This window comes from Cariama cristata, unplaced genomic scaffold (assembly GCF_000690535.1).
Source record: "Cariama cristata isolate BGI_N322 unplaced genomic scaffold, ASM69053v1 scaffold15757, whole genome shotgun sequence".
In the NCBI taxonomy this organism is placed as follows: Eukaryota; Metazoa; Chordata; class Aves; order Cariamiformes; family Cariamidae; genus Cariama; species Cariama cristata.
In genome coordinates, this window is record NW_009626213.1 from 51,498 (window position 1) to 67,679 (window position 16,182).

Below are 16,182 nucleotides of genomic sequence, written 5' to 3' on the forward strand. Positions count from 1 at the left end.
AGAATTAACTGTCTGGACTATTTTGGCCCCTGGAGCACAGCAGAACTCCCTGACCTACAAATTCACATTTGGTCTTCTCTTTCTCAGGGATGCAACTTCCTCACATTGTCTACACCAACATCAGAAAATAAAACAGTGCCAAGACAAAGGCTTAAATACTGGACCTCCATCTTCCTTATTTAACTGTTTTCAGTTTAAGCATAAAAGAGTTTAAGCGTGGATGCAAGCCACACAGTCTTAATTAGCCTCCAGACCAGAGAATGTTCTCCTTTTATTCACTGCTACACACAGAGCCAGTACAGGCAAAGATTGAAATCTCACTCTGACATTTAACCGTCTTTGCAAGGCACACTGAGGACAGCTGGTGAGAAGGGCTGCTGCTCTGTAATGATTTCTTAGTTAATAATACATTTACATATGTGTGTCCACATGTGTGTATGTGTATATACTTATACACACATAAAATGTTTCTGTCAATGGATGGAACAGTTACCCCATCTTACCTTAGTTAACAAGGCAATCCAGTACAGAGAAAAGTTTCAAGCCTTTGACTTACGACTCCTCTTGTTTTTAATATGGTTTTAACTGTCAACGCTAGTAAGTCATAAATATGAGAATAATGTAATAAGGACTACCACAAACACCCACTTCTATGTTATTTTATTTTTGTTCCGTATTTAAAGCATCCACACATCTTCACACATTTCCTTCCTCCTCACTGTCAGACACCGAGGCTCTCAGTTATGCAGGTAAAAAGGATTGACACTTTCTAAACTGTAATAGTTTCTTATTCTGTCTTGTTGAAAGAATTCTGAGGACTCACTAGAGTCACCATTTGAGAATAAGGTCCCTGGTGATCATACTGAGACGAGCTTCCATGTTTTGCTATGTATGGGCAGTCACACAAAGACGGAGAAAAAAATACTTTTAAAATGTTTTCTCATATTGCTAAACATTCCCTCTTCTTCCCTCTCACTGCTTTCTTCATAAACAGTTATGCCCATTGGCCTCAGAGAATATTAACAATTTGCCATATTCCATAGTATTAGAATCAGCTCCCTTAAGAACAATGGTGGCAAATCTTCCTAACAGTTTTAAATCTTACTTTCTGGATATATGTAACATGTGGAAAGACAGATCCCTACAGCAGCTGCAAGAGAGGTATGTTCTGCCTCTTGCCTCTTTTCAGCCTTTCTTGGACACCCACAGCTGCCTCACAACTAACCTGCACACACAATCTGTGGAGAACTGCCATGAGCATGCTGAAGGCACTCAAGCACATAAGGCCCTGTGGTGCCTGGAGGTGATGCTGGAGGTTTGGCTTGCAAGCCTAGAAAAAACACTTTGCTGACTTGCACAGTGTGCCTGCTTTAGACACCCAGTCCTCGTGGCATGGAATACTGGGATGGGCATTAGAAAATATGCTGGGGACAGTCTGGGAAGGAGCAATTTATGCTAGACTTCTGATACTCTTCTAATCTTTTACAGGAAGAGGCACTATAAATAATTTTATACCTACAACCTAAGTTAGCATGGCCCCTCTGCTGCACAGAATCTAATCAAAAGCAGGGCTGACACAGAACTGACTACAGAATCTTATGTTCACTCAATCTCCAAACAAAAAATATTTCCTTTTGACCTAAAGATCCCTTTTGAAATGTCTAAAGCAACTTGCTGAAAGGGCGCAACACTTCTCTCGATAAATCAAAATAAATCTATCACTATCTTACATTAACTATGGTGAGGCCAATGAATTTCCAAACGACTCATGGTGCCAATGGACTTGTGTTTTCTGGGTAGCAATGGACAGTTCATTTAAACACAAACCAAGACACAAAACGACACAAAAAAATTCCTTCCTATGCAAAAGCTAAACAATGCTGCCAGATTTTAATTGCACTAAAAGGACTTTGAAACCTAATTTTCTGACTTCACGTTGGGATTACCTGGAAATAAAAATACAATAAAAATACATCAATAGAGCCTGACATATAAAAATAGTATTCATATTCAAAGATGAAGAAACCGTATTTCTTCTGGTCTATATCCCATACAGTCCTGTTGAGTTCAGAATGCTTAAAACAGGTATAAAGGATTTTGCCCCACATGCTGTGGAAGTTCCATGCAATAGAAATACAGTGCAGAAGGGGTTGCATGCTGCCTGGCCTATCTGCTATTGCTGATACTTTTGACAGGAACATTTATTAGACCATGTTAGCAGTAGACAAGAGACTCCCTCTGATACCCATAATTGTCTTCAGGAGACTGACCGTATATTGTAGACATGTCAAATAAAGCAGCTATAAAAACATCCACCACATGCAATCACTTGCTACTTTCTGAGAAATTATTACAGTCATAGCTTGAGAATGATCAAAGAGAGAAAAAAAGGGTCAGCATTTTAAAAACAGTAAGAATGAGATCACGTCCTACATGAAAAGCATGCAGAGGTGAATTGGGGTAGTGTGACCTCAAATTCCAGGAACAATCTCTCTTCTCTTCACCTCTCCACTATAGTCTAGCTTGACCTGTGACCACCGAAATCAGCAAGACTTTTTATCATTTATTTTACAAAGGCAAGGAATTAAGTATCTCTCTTTTGTGGGCATCACTAACTAATGTTGGGGGGAGATTCCCAGCATCCCTATTAGTTTCACATAGTAGTTTCACAGAGGGCTATGCTACTCCATCTTAAGTCAGTGAACACTATCTTACTCCACAAGTAGGCTCAGAGAAAGTACAATAGGACTGATACAGTTTTGCAACCAGGAGTACTATCCTTGGGGAATGCACCACTCAGCTCAGAAAAAGAGTGGTAAAACCTGGTCTACAACGTCTGGGTATGACTATGCTTGTTATCTGTTTCCTACACACCCTTCTTCAAAAAAGTCAGGGGATTCTGTCCTTGTTCTGGAAAGTATCCATTAGCACAGAACGAGAACCCTGTTCTTGCTGTCCACTAAAAACTAAGAAAATTCATCCACTATGAACTACACTGACAGGAACACCTGTATAAAGTAAAAGGAAGTAACAGATGTGTTTTCCTTTCCTAGATCACAGTGGTGACTGTTTTTGTTCTTGAAATCTGGTATCTGTCTGAAGTCTGTCAATGATCTTTGCTAAGATGCATTTACTTTTTTATTTGTCTGTGACATTCACAAGCAAGTTAGTCTTGCATCAGGCTGCTCCGAGTTCAGCTTTATTTAGCCTACCAAGACTCAGGACTCTTGCATCTTTTCATTCCCTGTCAACAGCAAACTGTGACTACAGGTGACTGTCTATTTTCTAAGTATAACCACAAGAGAAAAAGAGCAGTAGTGAAGGGATGGAGAGCAGCAGAAATGGAAGTCGGTGCATTTTGCACAACGATAAAACACTTGACAAGGTGAATTCTTTAAAAGCCAGGCAGCTCCCTAAAGCTCCTCAAGCCTTTTCTGGATACTTTTCACCGGCAGTGCTGAAAAAGAAGTGTGATGTGTTGTAAACAGAATCCCAAGGCCAATTAAACAGTTTAATGGAAGATAAATTTCTCAGGAAAACATGGAAACTTGGGATAGTGTCACCATGTCCTAGATCATTATGGATAACAAGAGATCAGAATCTAAAGCACAAAATGATAAAGGAGAGAGGGGAAACATAGTTATTAAGCTATTCTGAAGCTACTGGGAGAAAGGTCCTTTGCCAATATCAGAAGTTAATTGTACTAACAGAAGGAAAATGTCCAGCTCTTTTGAAACCAACATGAGTTAGGCACCTAAATACTTTTACTGGCCCATAGTTTCAACAAGACTTGTATGAAAGAGTAAGAGAGAATAAAGATTACTAATTCACTTCATGAGGTAGCCACAATAGTGATATGGGGCTACGATGATTTCATAGTCACAGGGTCCTGGGCTGCATTGGTGTCAAGGCATGGCATGATTTTGCCTCTCACTGCCTTTAAGTAAATCCACCCCTTTTTAACGATTATTTTTGTATAGCAAATACCTATTTCATAAGTCTGTCAACACCAATTTGGAAACACACCACCACACAGCTTTCTTTTGGGAATTTTTAACTTTGACATTTATGGGCCTCTTTCAAAACACACACAGATCAATCAATAAAAAAAAAAAAAAAAGTGACTTAAATCATGACTTAGCAACTGTAGCTAAAGAAAAAAATTCTTACTGTAGAAATAATCCACATTTAGAAAGCATGATTCACCTCACTGTTAAGGTACCTTCCCAATACATACTTTACGATGTTCCAGAAAAATTCTAAAACCTCAAAAGGATTTCAGATTAGCATGACAATAATGTGGTAGGATCCAACCCCAACTGTTCTGTAATTTTTAAGCCAATGGAATTTCATGCTTAATATTTAATTGTTCTTTAACTAAATAAATGCAATTAGGATTTTCCCTGTAATCTTTCTGAACAAACTGAGAAATATACCTCATACCTACCCATGCATTCATGCAATTATTGATGGGGTTGTTGATGGAAGATTAGAATTTGCTGGGTGAGTTGCTGACCAATGAACCTTGCCAGTGTATCCAGGGATATCTGGAGTGCTAAAGGAAAAAGTTAAAGGGGGGATGGGGGTGGACAAAGGGTAAATTAAATGACTATAGGCTTGAAATATGACTTACAGATCAGTTCTAAAACAGCTACTGTTTATCAAAGATGGATGGGGCAAAAACTCTTCATAGTCTAATGATTAGTCCTCAGAATGTATGAACTGGCATAGCTTCTTTAAGATCAGCAAAACAACTTTATGATGATCTAGCTGATGATCTGACCCAAAATCTTTGGTTAGACATAGCAAAAGTATGTTCTTTATTGATTTTTTTTTTTTCTCCCTCCAGTTGTTTAGGTTTAATATCTGTATGATATTCATGATTACAAGCAACATTTAATCTCAAAGAAAAAATGAGAATTTTTTTCACAGAGTTCGCATAGAGCACAAAAAGCAAGGAAATATTCTTTAAAAATGTGATACAGATTTAGCCATATTTAGGTTTCAGCTTCAAATATGGAATTTAGGTACCAGGCTTTAGGCCAACAGGTATGATTTCTCATGGCCTAAAACACAAATGATTTCCCAAATGATTCTAAAATTCCTTAAATTTACCCTAGAATTTATTAAGAATGTATTTACATGTATGTGTAATATTATTAACCCTGCTTAGACACATCAACTTAAATTCCAGCTTGAGTACACTAGTGGACTGAGACAGTATGTGCCACATCTTGGAAAACTAAAGTCTTTTGTTAATTCTGATATTAAGTTTTAATGTGAAATTCAAAAAGAAAATTCCTTAAAGAGATGGAGGAAAGAATTCTACTTATCTGAGGTAACACAACAGAAAGTTTTGATAGCAATTGCTGCAAGATGAAGCAGAGATGGACAAAATTAAACAAAAAATAAACGAAGAATGTGCTAGTATGAATTCAGAGAGATAATCCACAAAGACTAAAAATAAAACAATCTAAACCCCTAATGTAACGGTTTTTTTGCGGCACAAAATTATTCACAGACTATCATCAGTACTGTTCTATATTGACAGCGTAAAATAGGGCACTGCTGAATTATACATATATCCAGACTGCCCATACACACAGAGGTAAGAGCTCATGACAAGCTGTTTCATCCACTGATTCAACTAAATACTTGGGATCGTAAACCTTGCCTCTGTTAGTCCTTTGTGGGTCTTCAGACCACATGAATGATAACAGTGCCTCTATTAAAATAACCTCTGAGGTATTTTTTGGTTCCCCTGTACTCTAGGTAAAAATAAACAGTTCCCTTAATTATAAAGTGCACAGAGCTATTAGTTTCAGTACCGCTGATCAGCTACTTCTCCGCAACTAAGTTCAGCACGGGATGCAAAACTGGACACATGTGCGAGATGTGGTTTATCATAAAATTCTTTGACATGTGTACTAGGAAACTTGGCTCTGAAATTCCTCACCAGAATAGCTGAGGTAATGACAAAATGCTGTGTCTACCTACCATAGTTATAACAAAGGACCATGGGTGAACTATACTGGCCACAGGAGCCTCGGCAGTATATGTTGTAGTCTTTGTATCCATAGTTAGCAGAAAGACCATCTAGTTCTTTGGCTTATTTTGGAGTAGCCTTGCACTAACCCATACATTCATACACTGCTATTCTCCCTGTGCCATGCTGTGGTACATGACTCTCCGGAGAAGATGGCTTTGTAGAATCAGTACAGCAGCTTTGCAGCACTTGGGAAGCTGTTACCTATAGAGAATCGCCAAGTAGTTGGCTGAGCAAGTAACAAATCTGCTCTCTGTCTTGGCAGTAGCCGTGCAGGGATAACAAGTAGGCCTGAAAATGTAGTACAGCAGTAGAACATATTTTCAGAATCGGCCAAAATGGCTTGCAGACAAATTTGCTTTTTCGTGTCAAAGTAGACAATTGTTAGGTTATATGCAGATTAGGTAACTATGTAGAAAATCTCATCTGCGTATGCAGAGATCCCACTGAGGGACACAGTGGACATCAGGTGTGTGTGAGTATAAGCACACACATTCATCCAAACCTGAAAATGTGGTATCACTTTGAAGGAATCAGTCAGACTGTGAACAGTTTTATTACCCTGGTGATGTGCTACATACCAAGATACACCTCTCACATGTAATAACGAAATTCCAGTGACTTCCTTGAAATTGTATGAGCGCCACAGAAGAGAAGGAGATCACAACAAGAAACCCCATATTAACTCATAATATTTTTTAAGCCTATTTGGAGTTAACTCACATAATAATTATACAACTGTGGAGATATCAGAATACATTATGCACTGTGAGGCATGTGATTGATAAAATTTTCTGACCATTAAAACTTGCAAAATTAGAAGAAAAGAGAAAAGCATCATAAACATGACCCAAAAATCAAGCCTGAGAGATGACTCAGGATGAAGACTTGTTCTAGACTGTCTGTTAGAAAGGATTGACAGAAGTTGGTATATTCATAACATGTGGGAAGGATGTAGTTCTGAAAGAGAAGAGAGATGGGCAGACAGAAGCTAAAAGTACCAGGATAGTAAGAAAGCTTACACTACAGTAAAGCAGCTGCTCTCCTGGGAACCTGCAAAGAAGATGCAAAAATGTGCTGTGGTTATGTATGTGATAAAGCAGAAGAAACTGAGGTTAAAAAAATACCCCTTTGGTATTTTGTTTTTGGATCACGCTGTCTAGCTCTTGTGTTTTCTCTGATGAGCTGCTAAACCAGACTGTTGGTGCTAAAGAAAACAACTAAGTGCCAGGCTGCCTCTGGGCAACATACAAAACTCCTCTGTGGTTATGCTGTCGTCATCAAGCTTTCTTTCTGTAACCATGACATCTCTCTTGTTCATACACTTCCTTGTTATCATGCTAGCAGCTCTTAGTCCCAGCAGTAAGAAACATACAGTGTTGACAGCTGAATCTGTGCAAGCGCTAAGATTTTTCAAGTGGAATGTAGTAATTCTGAGTGCCTCTGCTTTGGTATGCCTCTGTTTCATATGTCCATCTCAGGATGTCTTTGAAGATTTTTATTTCTTGGTAGTGTTCAGGAAAAACAGTGTGGGCTTAATTTAGCTGGCCACCCAAACTGATGTTTAGACCTACTTGAGATGCCTTAAGGTATCTGAGATAAACCCCTATAGCACAGGACCCACAGAAGATCCACACTGTTCTGAAGCAGCAGCTGCAAGTGATGGTCTAGGGTGTCTCCAGGGCATTGGATGCCCAGCTTTGCCATGTAAATTCAGTGTCAGCTGTTTTTATGGGAGCAAAACCAAGAATCCCCCCAATAATTTGTAATTTTTGAAAACCTTGGATCTAGCACTTCAGCTTGAGCGACTGAGGTATCAGAGTTCTTTGCGCAAAAATTCTGTCTAGTGAAAAAAATCCAGTAGATTCTTACCTTGCACTTAAGAGCAAAGATTTCCTAACATCGTACTCTTTCTTAGAAACACTGTTGTATAAATCTCATAGAACTAAATCACCCCATTAAGTCATTAATTAGCTCTTCTGGTTACTGCAATTATAAAATGGGCCTCTCGGGTCTCACTCACAGTACATAAGACTCACAACTGGCTTCCACCTCAAATTCCCTTCCAGGAAGACTGACATGTCACACGTTTTGTGGCCCTTCTTTACTTGGTGACACTATTTGCCCAGCAGAATAACCTGTCGTGAAAACTCCTCAGACGTGATCCTATGTCAGGAAACTCAATGCATACAGTCTCTTGTGTTGGGAAAGAACATACCTGAGAGAATTTGTGAAGTCAAAACAAGGTGTTCCATGCAGAGTGAAGAATGGGACCTACAGGGCTTTTGAACAGAATATTCTGGCTTGCATTTCATACCCTTCTCCCTCAGTCATCAAATTAAGATAGGGAATGGGTATTTACAAATGGATTTGGGGTTTCTAAAAGGATCTAACCATCAGAATGGTAACTCCCCAGATATATTTTGACTCATGTTGAACTGGAACATTTTGTTTCTACAATTTCAGTTTTATTCTGCTTTCAACTTTTTCAACCCCTCTTTTTACTAGGGTGTAATATTTTTCAGAAACAAGAAAGCATTTCGAGCCAGCAATAAAATCTCATTTGGAAAATGTCAAAGTAGGATATTTCAGTGTCCCCCACCCTCAACCCCATGAATGACTCAAACTAGAAAATCACTAAAAAGGCATACATGGTGGACAAGCTGTCAGTTTCTGAAGAAAAGCTACATTGTGGGAAAGCTCTTAGGCAGCCCATGAAAATGACTATGCAAGGTGTAAGGCAGCAGAGGGTCCTGTCCCCAGCTAATTGTGGCCTGTGAGGTTTCTGTGGTAAGTTGAAATGATAAGGGATGCATGCACACAGTCAGTTAGAAGCTGAATACACTGAAGAAATATGACTGAAGTCACTACAGATATACTGATGTGATAGTAGCATTTTGCCCAATGTGCTTGAGAGACCAAGAATAAAGGGTTGTTTCAGAGAATAGCTTTGTGCAAGAACTGCAGGACTTGAAACACTTAGGACTTTGTCTTCCTAGAAGCTGTATGTATTAAGTTCCCATTTCAATCAACTGCTTCCAGAAATGGATTTTGGTCGGATCCTGTTCTCTTTCTGACACTGACAACCTCTGTGGCCTTGGACAAGTAACTTCAGCCTCCTCAGTCTTCATCTTTCAAAAAGTAATACTATAATCTACTTTACCTGTGTTACGGCAATGAATTAGTTGATACTTCAAAAGTGCTAAGTAAATAACACTTGGTTAGAACGTATATGTATTGTGTAAGCACTGCCCTCTACTGAGTACTTTGAGAGCTGATGAATTATGAGTAGCAAGTTTTAAAATGTTAATGACTGCCAGATTTAACATTTTTAAAATGTTAATGACTGGCAGTTTTCTTAAGGAGGCAGAGCCTTTTAACGTGGAACAAGAAAACATAATCTCTGTCCTACCTGCTTTTGTCAAATTTCAAGAGGTAGGTTCCAATAAGTACTACAGTGAAAATCAGGAAGTTGCTGTGCGATAATACAAAAGGCACACAAAAGAGAAGCACAAATCAGATATAACACTTGATTGGTATGAACTGGTGCTGTGTACACTGGAATGTACTAAGTTTGCTGTGCTATTACTACACTGAGTAGTGTTAACTCACTGAGGGTGTAAGGGAGTTCTGACAACGCCAAGGAGGAAAGTTATTTGTGTCTGTCAGACTGAGCATTTACCAGAGCCCTGCCCATGAATGCTACAGAGGAAATCCCCATCACCAGCGTGGGAGGCTTTTTTCCATTGACCCTTAAAACACCTGCAGAACTAAAATACCACATAGAGCATAACCTTGTTTCAGCAGCTGATTGGGGAAGAGGTCAACAAAGGAAAAAGCTGGTGACTAGGGCTGGAGGAGAATTATACAAAATTCCATACCTATAAAGATGTTTAAGAAAAAGAGAACAGCAGATAATTATGTTGGGAATCCATATGATGCAGTAAAACCAGTTTCTCTATGGTTTTCAAAATTATTAGGTTCAAAACGCACTTCTGAATAAGAAAGAGATTTTTTTCAAAGTAGTTGTTAATAACAAGAAAGAATGAATTGGGTCATTACTTATTTTCACTTATTAATAACATGGAGCCTCTCAAAAGTACCCAGAGAATTTAGCAGTCTGAGCCTTCCTGGAAGGCCGTGCTGCGCTGCGAAGTTTCCTCCACTGTGTTAACTTGCCCAAGGGAGCTGAAAATACAGTCTGTCTTTGGAATTCAGACCGTCCTCCTCTTCCTTGATACACATTAGGGTTGGAGCAGCAGTTAGACACAGGGGATCAGATTTTTAAAAGCGATCAGCACCTAAAAGTTTCATTGTGGTGTTTGTGGCCAGATTTTCACAGGAGCTTAGCAATCAACATGCACCCAGAATGTGAGCTCTTTCAGAATTCTGGTTTTCATGTGTGGTTGCTGAGCTATTTTTGAAAGCCTGGGTGGCTGCACAAAACATGTTCTTCAGCTCTCAGTTGCTTCCCTACCTAGTATATGGTTAGCTATGTGACATATAAAACCAAATGCAATATTCATCTTCCACAAATAAACAACTATTATAAGCAAACGATTAATAATCAAATCAGTAAGAAACAAACTAAATATAACCAAGGAAAACAGACATAATCAATTCAGAGTTCAAAGTCTTCTAAAACAAATTGCAGAGGTCTCAGTTCTGCAAAATATATGAACAGATACTCAATTCTACCCCTGTTCAGGAACTCTTGTTAAGCAGATAGCTTTAACTCACTGATTCCAATGGAATTTACACTTCATGGGTTTGAAAGAAAAGAAAGTAAATACAAGAAGAGAGATTAAAGTAGGCAGACAAGTAAAGAAAGTACAAAAAAAAAAAAACATAAGAAAAAATGCACAAAAAATCTGTACATTTAAAAATACAACAAAAGCCACTTGAGCTGCTGGACAATTGTTTGGTATACCTAACAAAATTACACAAGCAATATACAATGAAATTACAAAGAAGTATCAAAGCATTCAATTTTGAACCTTGCTAGTTACTGGCACAAAAAGATGAGATTCAAGCTTACAACTCCTGTGCTCTGACACTGAGCACTGTGCTGTAAAAGAGATCATGGTAAGTTTTATAAAAGATTTTTGGAGATCTGTTAGTGAAAAAGGACTACATTAGAAAGAGATTTTCAGAGTGCTCTTTCACAACAATTTCCTAATTTTTTGGCTAGCTCTTTTTTTTAAAAAAAAAATATTTCTATATTGCCCCTGGCAAAGAAATGATAGAAGATTCCAGCTTTTAGGCATACATTGCAACATAACCAGAGAGAAGAACAAGTTCATCCTAAAGCAAATTCAGGAGTGCATACACAAACCAAAAATATTAAGAATGATGCTACGTTCCAGGGCTAGAACAGACCTCAAGAGATGATGTCATCGATTCCTTTCCCCCAGAAGAGGCTTTAATGAAAGCCTGGAAGAGAATGAGAGGAACTGAATTACTATCCAGGATATTTGTTCAAGTGCCAAGATGAAGAGTCTGACCTGAGAAAAGCACTTCCACAGCTCCCTTGGGGAAATGCCCACTGATCATCCTAGACTGCCACCAGATCACAAACATAGTTTTGATTAATAAGTTGAGATTCAAAAATTTAACACTTCTTGATGAATCACAACACTTATGACATGGTTTTTTACATGTAGTGAATGCTCCTACAGCTATTCCATGTCTCAACCACACAGGAAAACTGGATAAAAAACCGACTTGGATTCCTAGGTCTTTACTTGTGCCTCAGCCTAACTTTTAGGAACTATGGCCATAATTTTGTGCTAATAATTATTTTTTAAAACCAAGTTTTCAGCAAAGCACCATTTTAATAGCTTTAAGCTCAGAGTTTGGTTAAAAAAAAGGCCCAGGCTAGGGCTCAGGATACATGAAGTTTCATTCCTAACTGTGCTACAGATTGCCAATGGGGTTTGACAAACCACTTAGTCACACTGCACCTGGATTCTCATCTGTAAAACTTCTAAATTGCATGGTAAGGACTTCAGAGTATTATCTAGAGTGTTGGGTATATTTACAGCAGCTTTTCACAACATTGATCTTATACTAGGGGCTTTTAGGCTCAACTGCAGCATAAGTCACGACTTTTATCTTTTTTCTAATTCCTTAAGAAAAAAAGAAGAAAAACAGAAGATGGTTTCCTGTTCTGCCAAAAGGAAGAGAGGGTGGGCACAAGGGTAACACAGAAAATATGCCCAGGTTCACCACTCTTCCTGTTTGTCTCTGCAAAATTACATGACAGATGACTCTTAGCTAGTTTCAGCTTTGCTAATAATTTGAATGGTAACCACTTTCTTGCATGGTCTGGGGAAGAATAATGTCTCACTCCAGAGTAATGCCTGAGTGCCGATGCTGTTGCCCAAGTGCTAGAGGCAGGAAGTGCAACTGCTAGTCCATGAAAGAGTGAAAGTGACTATATCTACAAAGAGATTTTTACATTTTACAGACTTACAAAGCATATTTAGGCTTCCAAATCCAAAGCATGTATCCAGCTTCTCAAGGATGTTGGTGGGAATCTAGCTGCCTTAATACCTTTACACATCTTTCCAGAATTACTGGCAAACACACAAAGGAAAAAAAAAATAAATTACAGAGATCATTTTTATGTCTTCTTTCTGACTTTCTTCTGCTTAAAATCACAGCAATCTTGATGTCTGACAATCATAGACAGAGAATAAATATGAAAAACTTCACAGAATTTTTCAGGAGGAACTGAGTTTTTCACAGTTTTGAGATGTCAGAATCTTTTAGCTTTCAGAGATCTTGGTCTCCTGGTTGCCAGAAATCAATGAAACCCATAGCCTCACTCACGAATAAACAGGAAAATGACATGAGGAATACCAGAGAAGGTAATACAGAACCTGTTGCTCAAACTTATAAATCCACCATGATACTATACGCTACAAAAAGCTCCAGACAAGATGGCTGTCTGTTTGCAGCACAGTGTATACATCAGCTTCTATTCTTCAAAGGTCTACAGCAACAGCAGTATGACATGGCAAAACTAAGGGTTAATAGCTCTGCTAACTTCCCTACAACTCAGAAATCTCTGTTCAGCACTATGTTGTATGCTATGTGTGCTGTATTTTTAAAGCACATTTCACAATAATCATTTTATACTATTTTATCTTCTAATTCAAACAGAAGTTAAAAGTTGGATGAAGGCTGTGAGAAATCAGATTACTTGTGCAGGAGGTGAGAGAAAACAATCAGAATGGTGTATTATGTACATAAAAGCTTGGCATTAATAGGTTTGGTTGCAGTAATATGGGTCAAATTTGAGATTCTTACAATGCTTAGCACCTTACGTTGCCTGTGAACCTACTGCTGTAACGAGTAATGCTGTGTGAAGAATCATGTTCCTCACACGTGTGTGATAGCATGTGATGCATTGCAAAAGGATATGCAATTTCTCCCTGAACTTGATGTAAGAAACAGAAATGAACAGCTCTAAGGTGGAGCTCAGAAATTCCAGCTACTTCCAAGGCAGCTCCCAGCAACTAAGAATGTTTAGCATATACTCTGCCATATGTGAGTAAGGCCCAGCATTATGCCTTTTCTTCAGAACACAGAAGGCAGCATTTTTACAGCTTCTCTCCCTCTGCTTCCCCCAGTGAAGTACCCCTTCTGTAGTTTCCTCACAAATGTGGTCTGTGCCAGACACTGAAAGGGCACAAAAGAAAGGCCTATGCAAAGAGAAAATCTGATTAAGTAAACCGAACAGTTTCTTTCCTCTTTTGTTTTTATCATTTTTAGTTCTTACCATTACGTTTTTACTTTTACAATTTTACTTTCTCAAAAGTTTTCAAATAAATGCTTAATACCAGCTCAATCTACTAAAGACAACTTTAGGAAAGGCTTAAAGTGAAAACCTTCGTGATCCAGCTAAAAGGTGTTCCTAATGGCATTCAGGGGGCTTTTGCAAACTCAAAGGCCATCTAGTGACTAAAGTTAAAAATCACACATTTTTAACATGGCAATATTAAAGTCATACTATCCATCAAACAATGTCACATGCATTTCTACCCAACAGACTTGCTCATTAATACTAAAGAACAGGAAGTGTTTGAAGTGTGAAAGTATGGCATAGTTTGAAAATAAACATAGTTTTTTTGGAAGTAAGGAGTCCATTCAGAACGGCATCATCAGAAGTTCCTGGTGCATGCTAAGCTCAGAACCTTCTCTTGCATGTCCTCCCCACTTGAGCTTTGAATGTAACACAGATCCCTGCTGCTGGGCATTTACAGGAACGCCTGTGTTAGGTAGTCTCAGTGTCATTAGGAACCACAAGTCAGGTGTTTTGGGGTATGATCTATCAGATGTCCTCAGACTAGTTTCACATGCAAGCTTTCTCACTTGAGAAAACAGAAAGGTGCCTGCCGAGTTCTTAAAACTTGGTTGTCTAGCAAGGTTAACAGCAGGGGGGGGGGAGTATGCTCTCATTTCCATCCCAGCCTGGGTCACAGCCTGCTGACTGTGAAGTATTTATTATACCCAGACAGTACATTGCACCACTGTTACCACAGGCAGCTTTTACTTCCCAGGATGGGCACTCTAAGGGTAGCTTTTGATCCAACAGTCAATTATTGTCAGTCCATTACGACCATTCTGTACTAGATGGATGGCAGGGTCACTTGGGCCACAGAGCAACTCCTGGATGGAAAAAAAACCTAATCAACATTTCTGATTGAAAAGCATGATGCATGGTGTTAGGAGCATATTTTCCCTGAAACTATAACACTAATGTGATACAATAAAGAATCAGGTCTTAAAGTTGTATGACAAATTCATACTCAGCCAAAACAGGTTGCATTTAAGCTTACCATAACACAAGTAGATGGATAAAATCTGTTACACCATGATCTAAGTAGACATCTCTCTGCTCATTTTGTGTCAGCTTCCTTGACTAATTTTTTATACCTAGGCTGAATGGTCCCATAGATTTATACAGACCTACACTGACCACTGTAGGTAGTTACCACTGTAGGCCATTTACTACTGACTCAGTTATTGAAAAGGACTCTTCAAGTTCAACCTTGAATCTGAAAGCCCACTGTGCTTCCTGTGTTAACAGACCTCATTCAAGCTATTAAAAAGAATAAAGAGTGTTCACCTCAATTTTTTTCATTCTTTTGGCCCAAGACCAGATCTTTAACTGTTTTTTCCCCTTTCACAAGTAACAAGAACTCAAGAGGCAGTATCAAAATCATGCTAATAAGAGAAACACGCTGTGCAGTGCTTGTGTAGTGAGACTTTGAAGTTTGCACATGGTTAAGCGGGATTAAGTCTACATTGGCATTGTCAATGTCTTCAAAATTTACTGCACCAACACAGCCACTGTTTGGATAGAAAGGAAATCAAAGATATGTGCATTATTCATAAGACAGCTGGTGGAGACAGCTGAACCATATACTGCATGCTCCAAAATTCTAGTTATTTATTAAAACAGTCCACAAGAAAAAAACATAGAGATGAACTGCCCTGTGTGCTTGGCATGTCCCAGGATGAAAACAATCATCTGCTGAACTTGCAGCACATAACAAATGACAGCTCTAGTACATATGTGCAGAGAGGAGGCTTGGGAAGAATGGAAATAATACAGAAACATATAATCTCTTGTCCTTTTGGCTATGTCTGTGATCAGACTGGAATATTCTTCCAAAGAGGAAAATGGATCCTGATTTCTAGTTTACAGGTAAAAGGCTGGACTCACCCACAAGCAGAAGAGATGCAGCACACGCCCTTCCTTGGCACCAGAAAACACCTTAAGATTAGATAACATAGTCCATCTACAACTCTTGCTTCAGAATATGAGAGATGGATTGCTTGGGCTTAATCAAAGATGTAGAAACAACACAGGGACATTGTACTTACATATACAAAAAGATATGACAGGTTCGAGAGCTTTGGCTTACACTGTTAAAGACAAAATAGATCAATCACCTTTTTTTCGCCAGACAGAATATTCTGATAGAATATTTATGAGGTCCCAAAAGAGAGGTGGTGACAAGTCAAAGTTTTGCTCTTGGAATCATGCAATGCTCATTTGAATTTGGTAAAAGACCATGGTAAATGATTAGGTTGGCATATATGTGAAATGACCCAGTTCAGCA

At 38.6% G+C, this 16,182-nt stretch overlaps 1 protein-coding gene across 1 annotated transcript in view; it reads right to left on the minus strand.

The window, feature by feature from the left end:
* Positions 1 to 787: 787 nt before the first annotated feature.
* Positions 788 to 16,182, minus strand: part of LOC104164571 (chromosome unknown open reading frame, human C7orf72) — a 26,570-nt gene continuing 11,175 nt past the window's right edge. Inside the window, 4 exon segments of the mRNA XM_009703933.1 lie at positions 788 to 893; positions 4,448 to 4,555; positions 15,299 to 15,406; positions 15,944 to 15,985. Of these exon segments, the coding sequence (XP_009702235.1) occupies positions 788 to 893; positions 4,448 to 4,555; positions 15,299 to 15,406; positions 15,944 to 15,985 (364 nt within the window).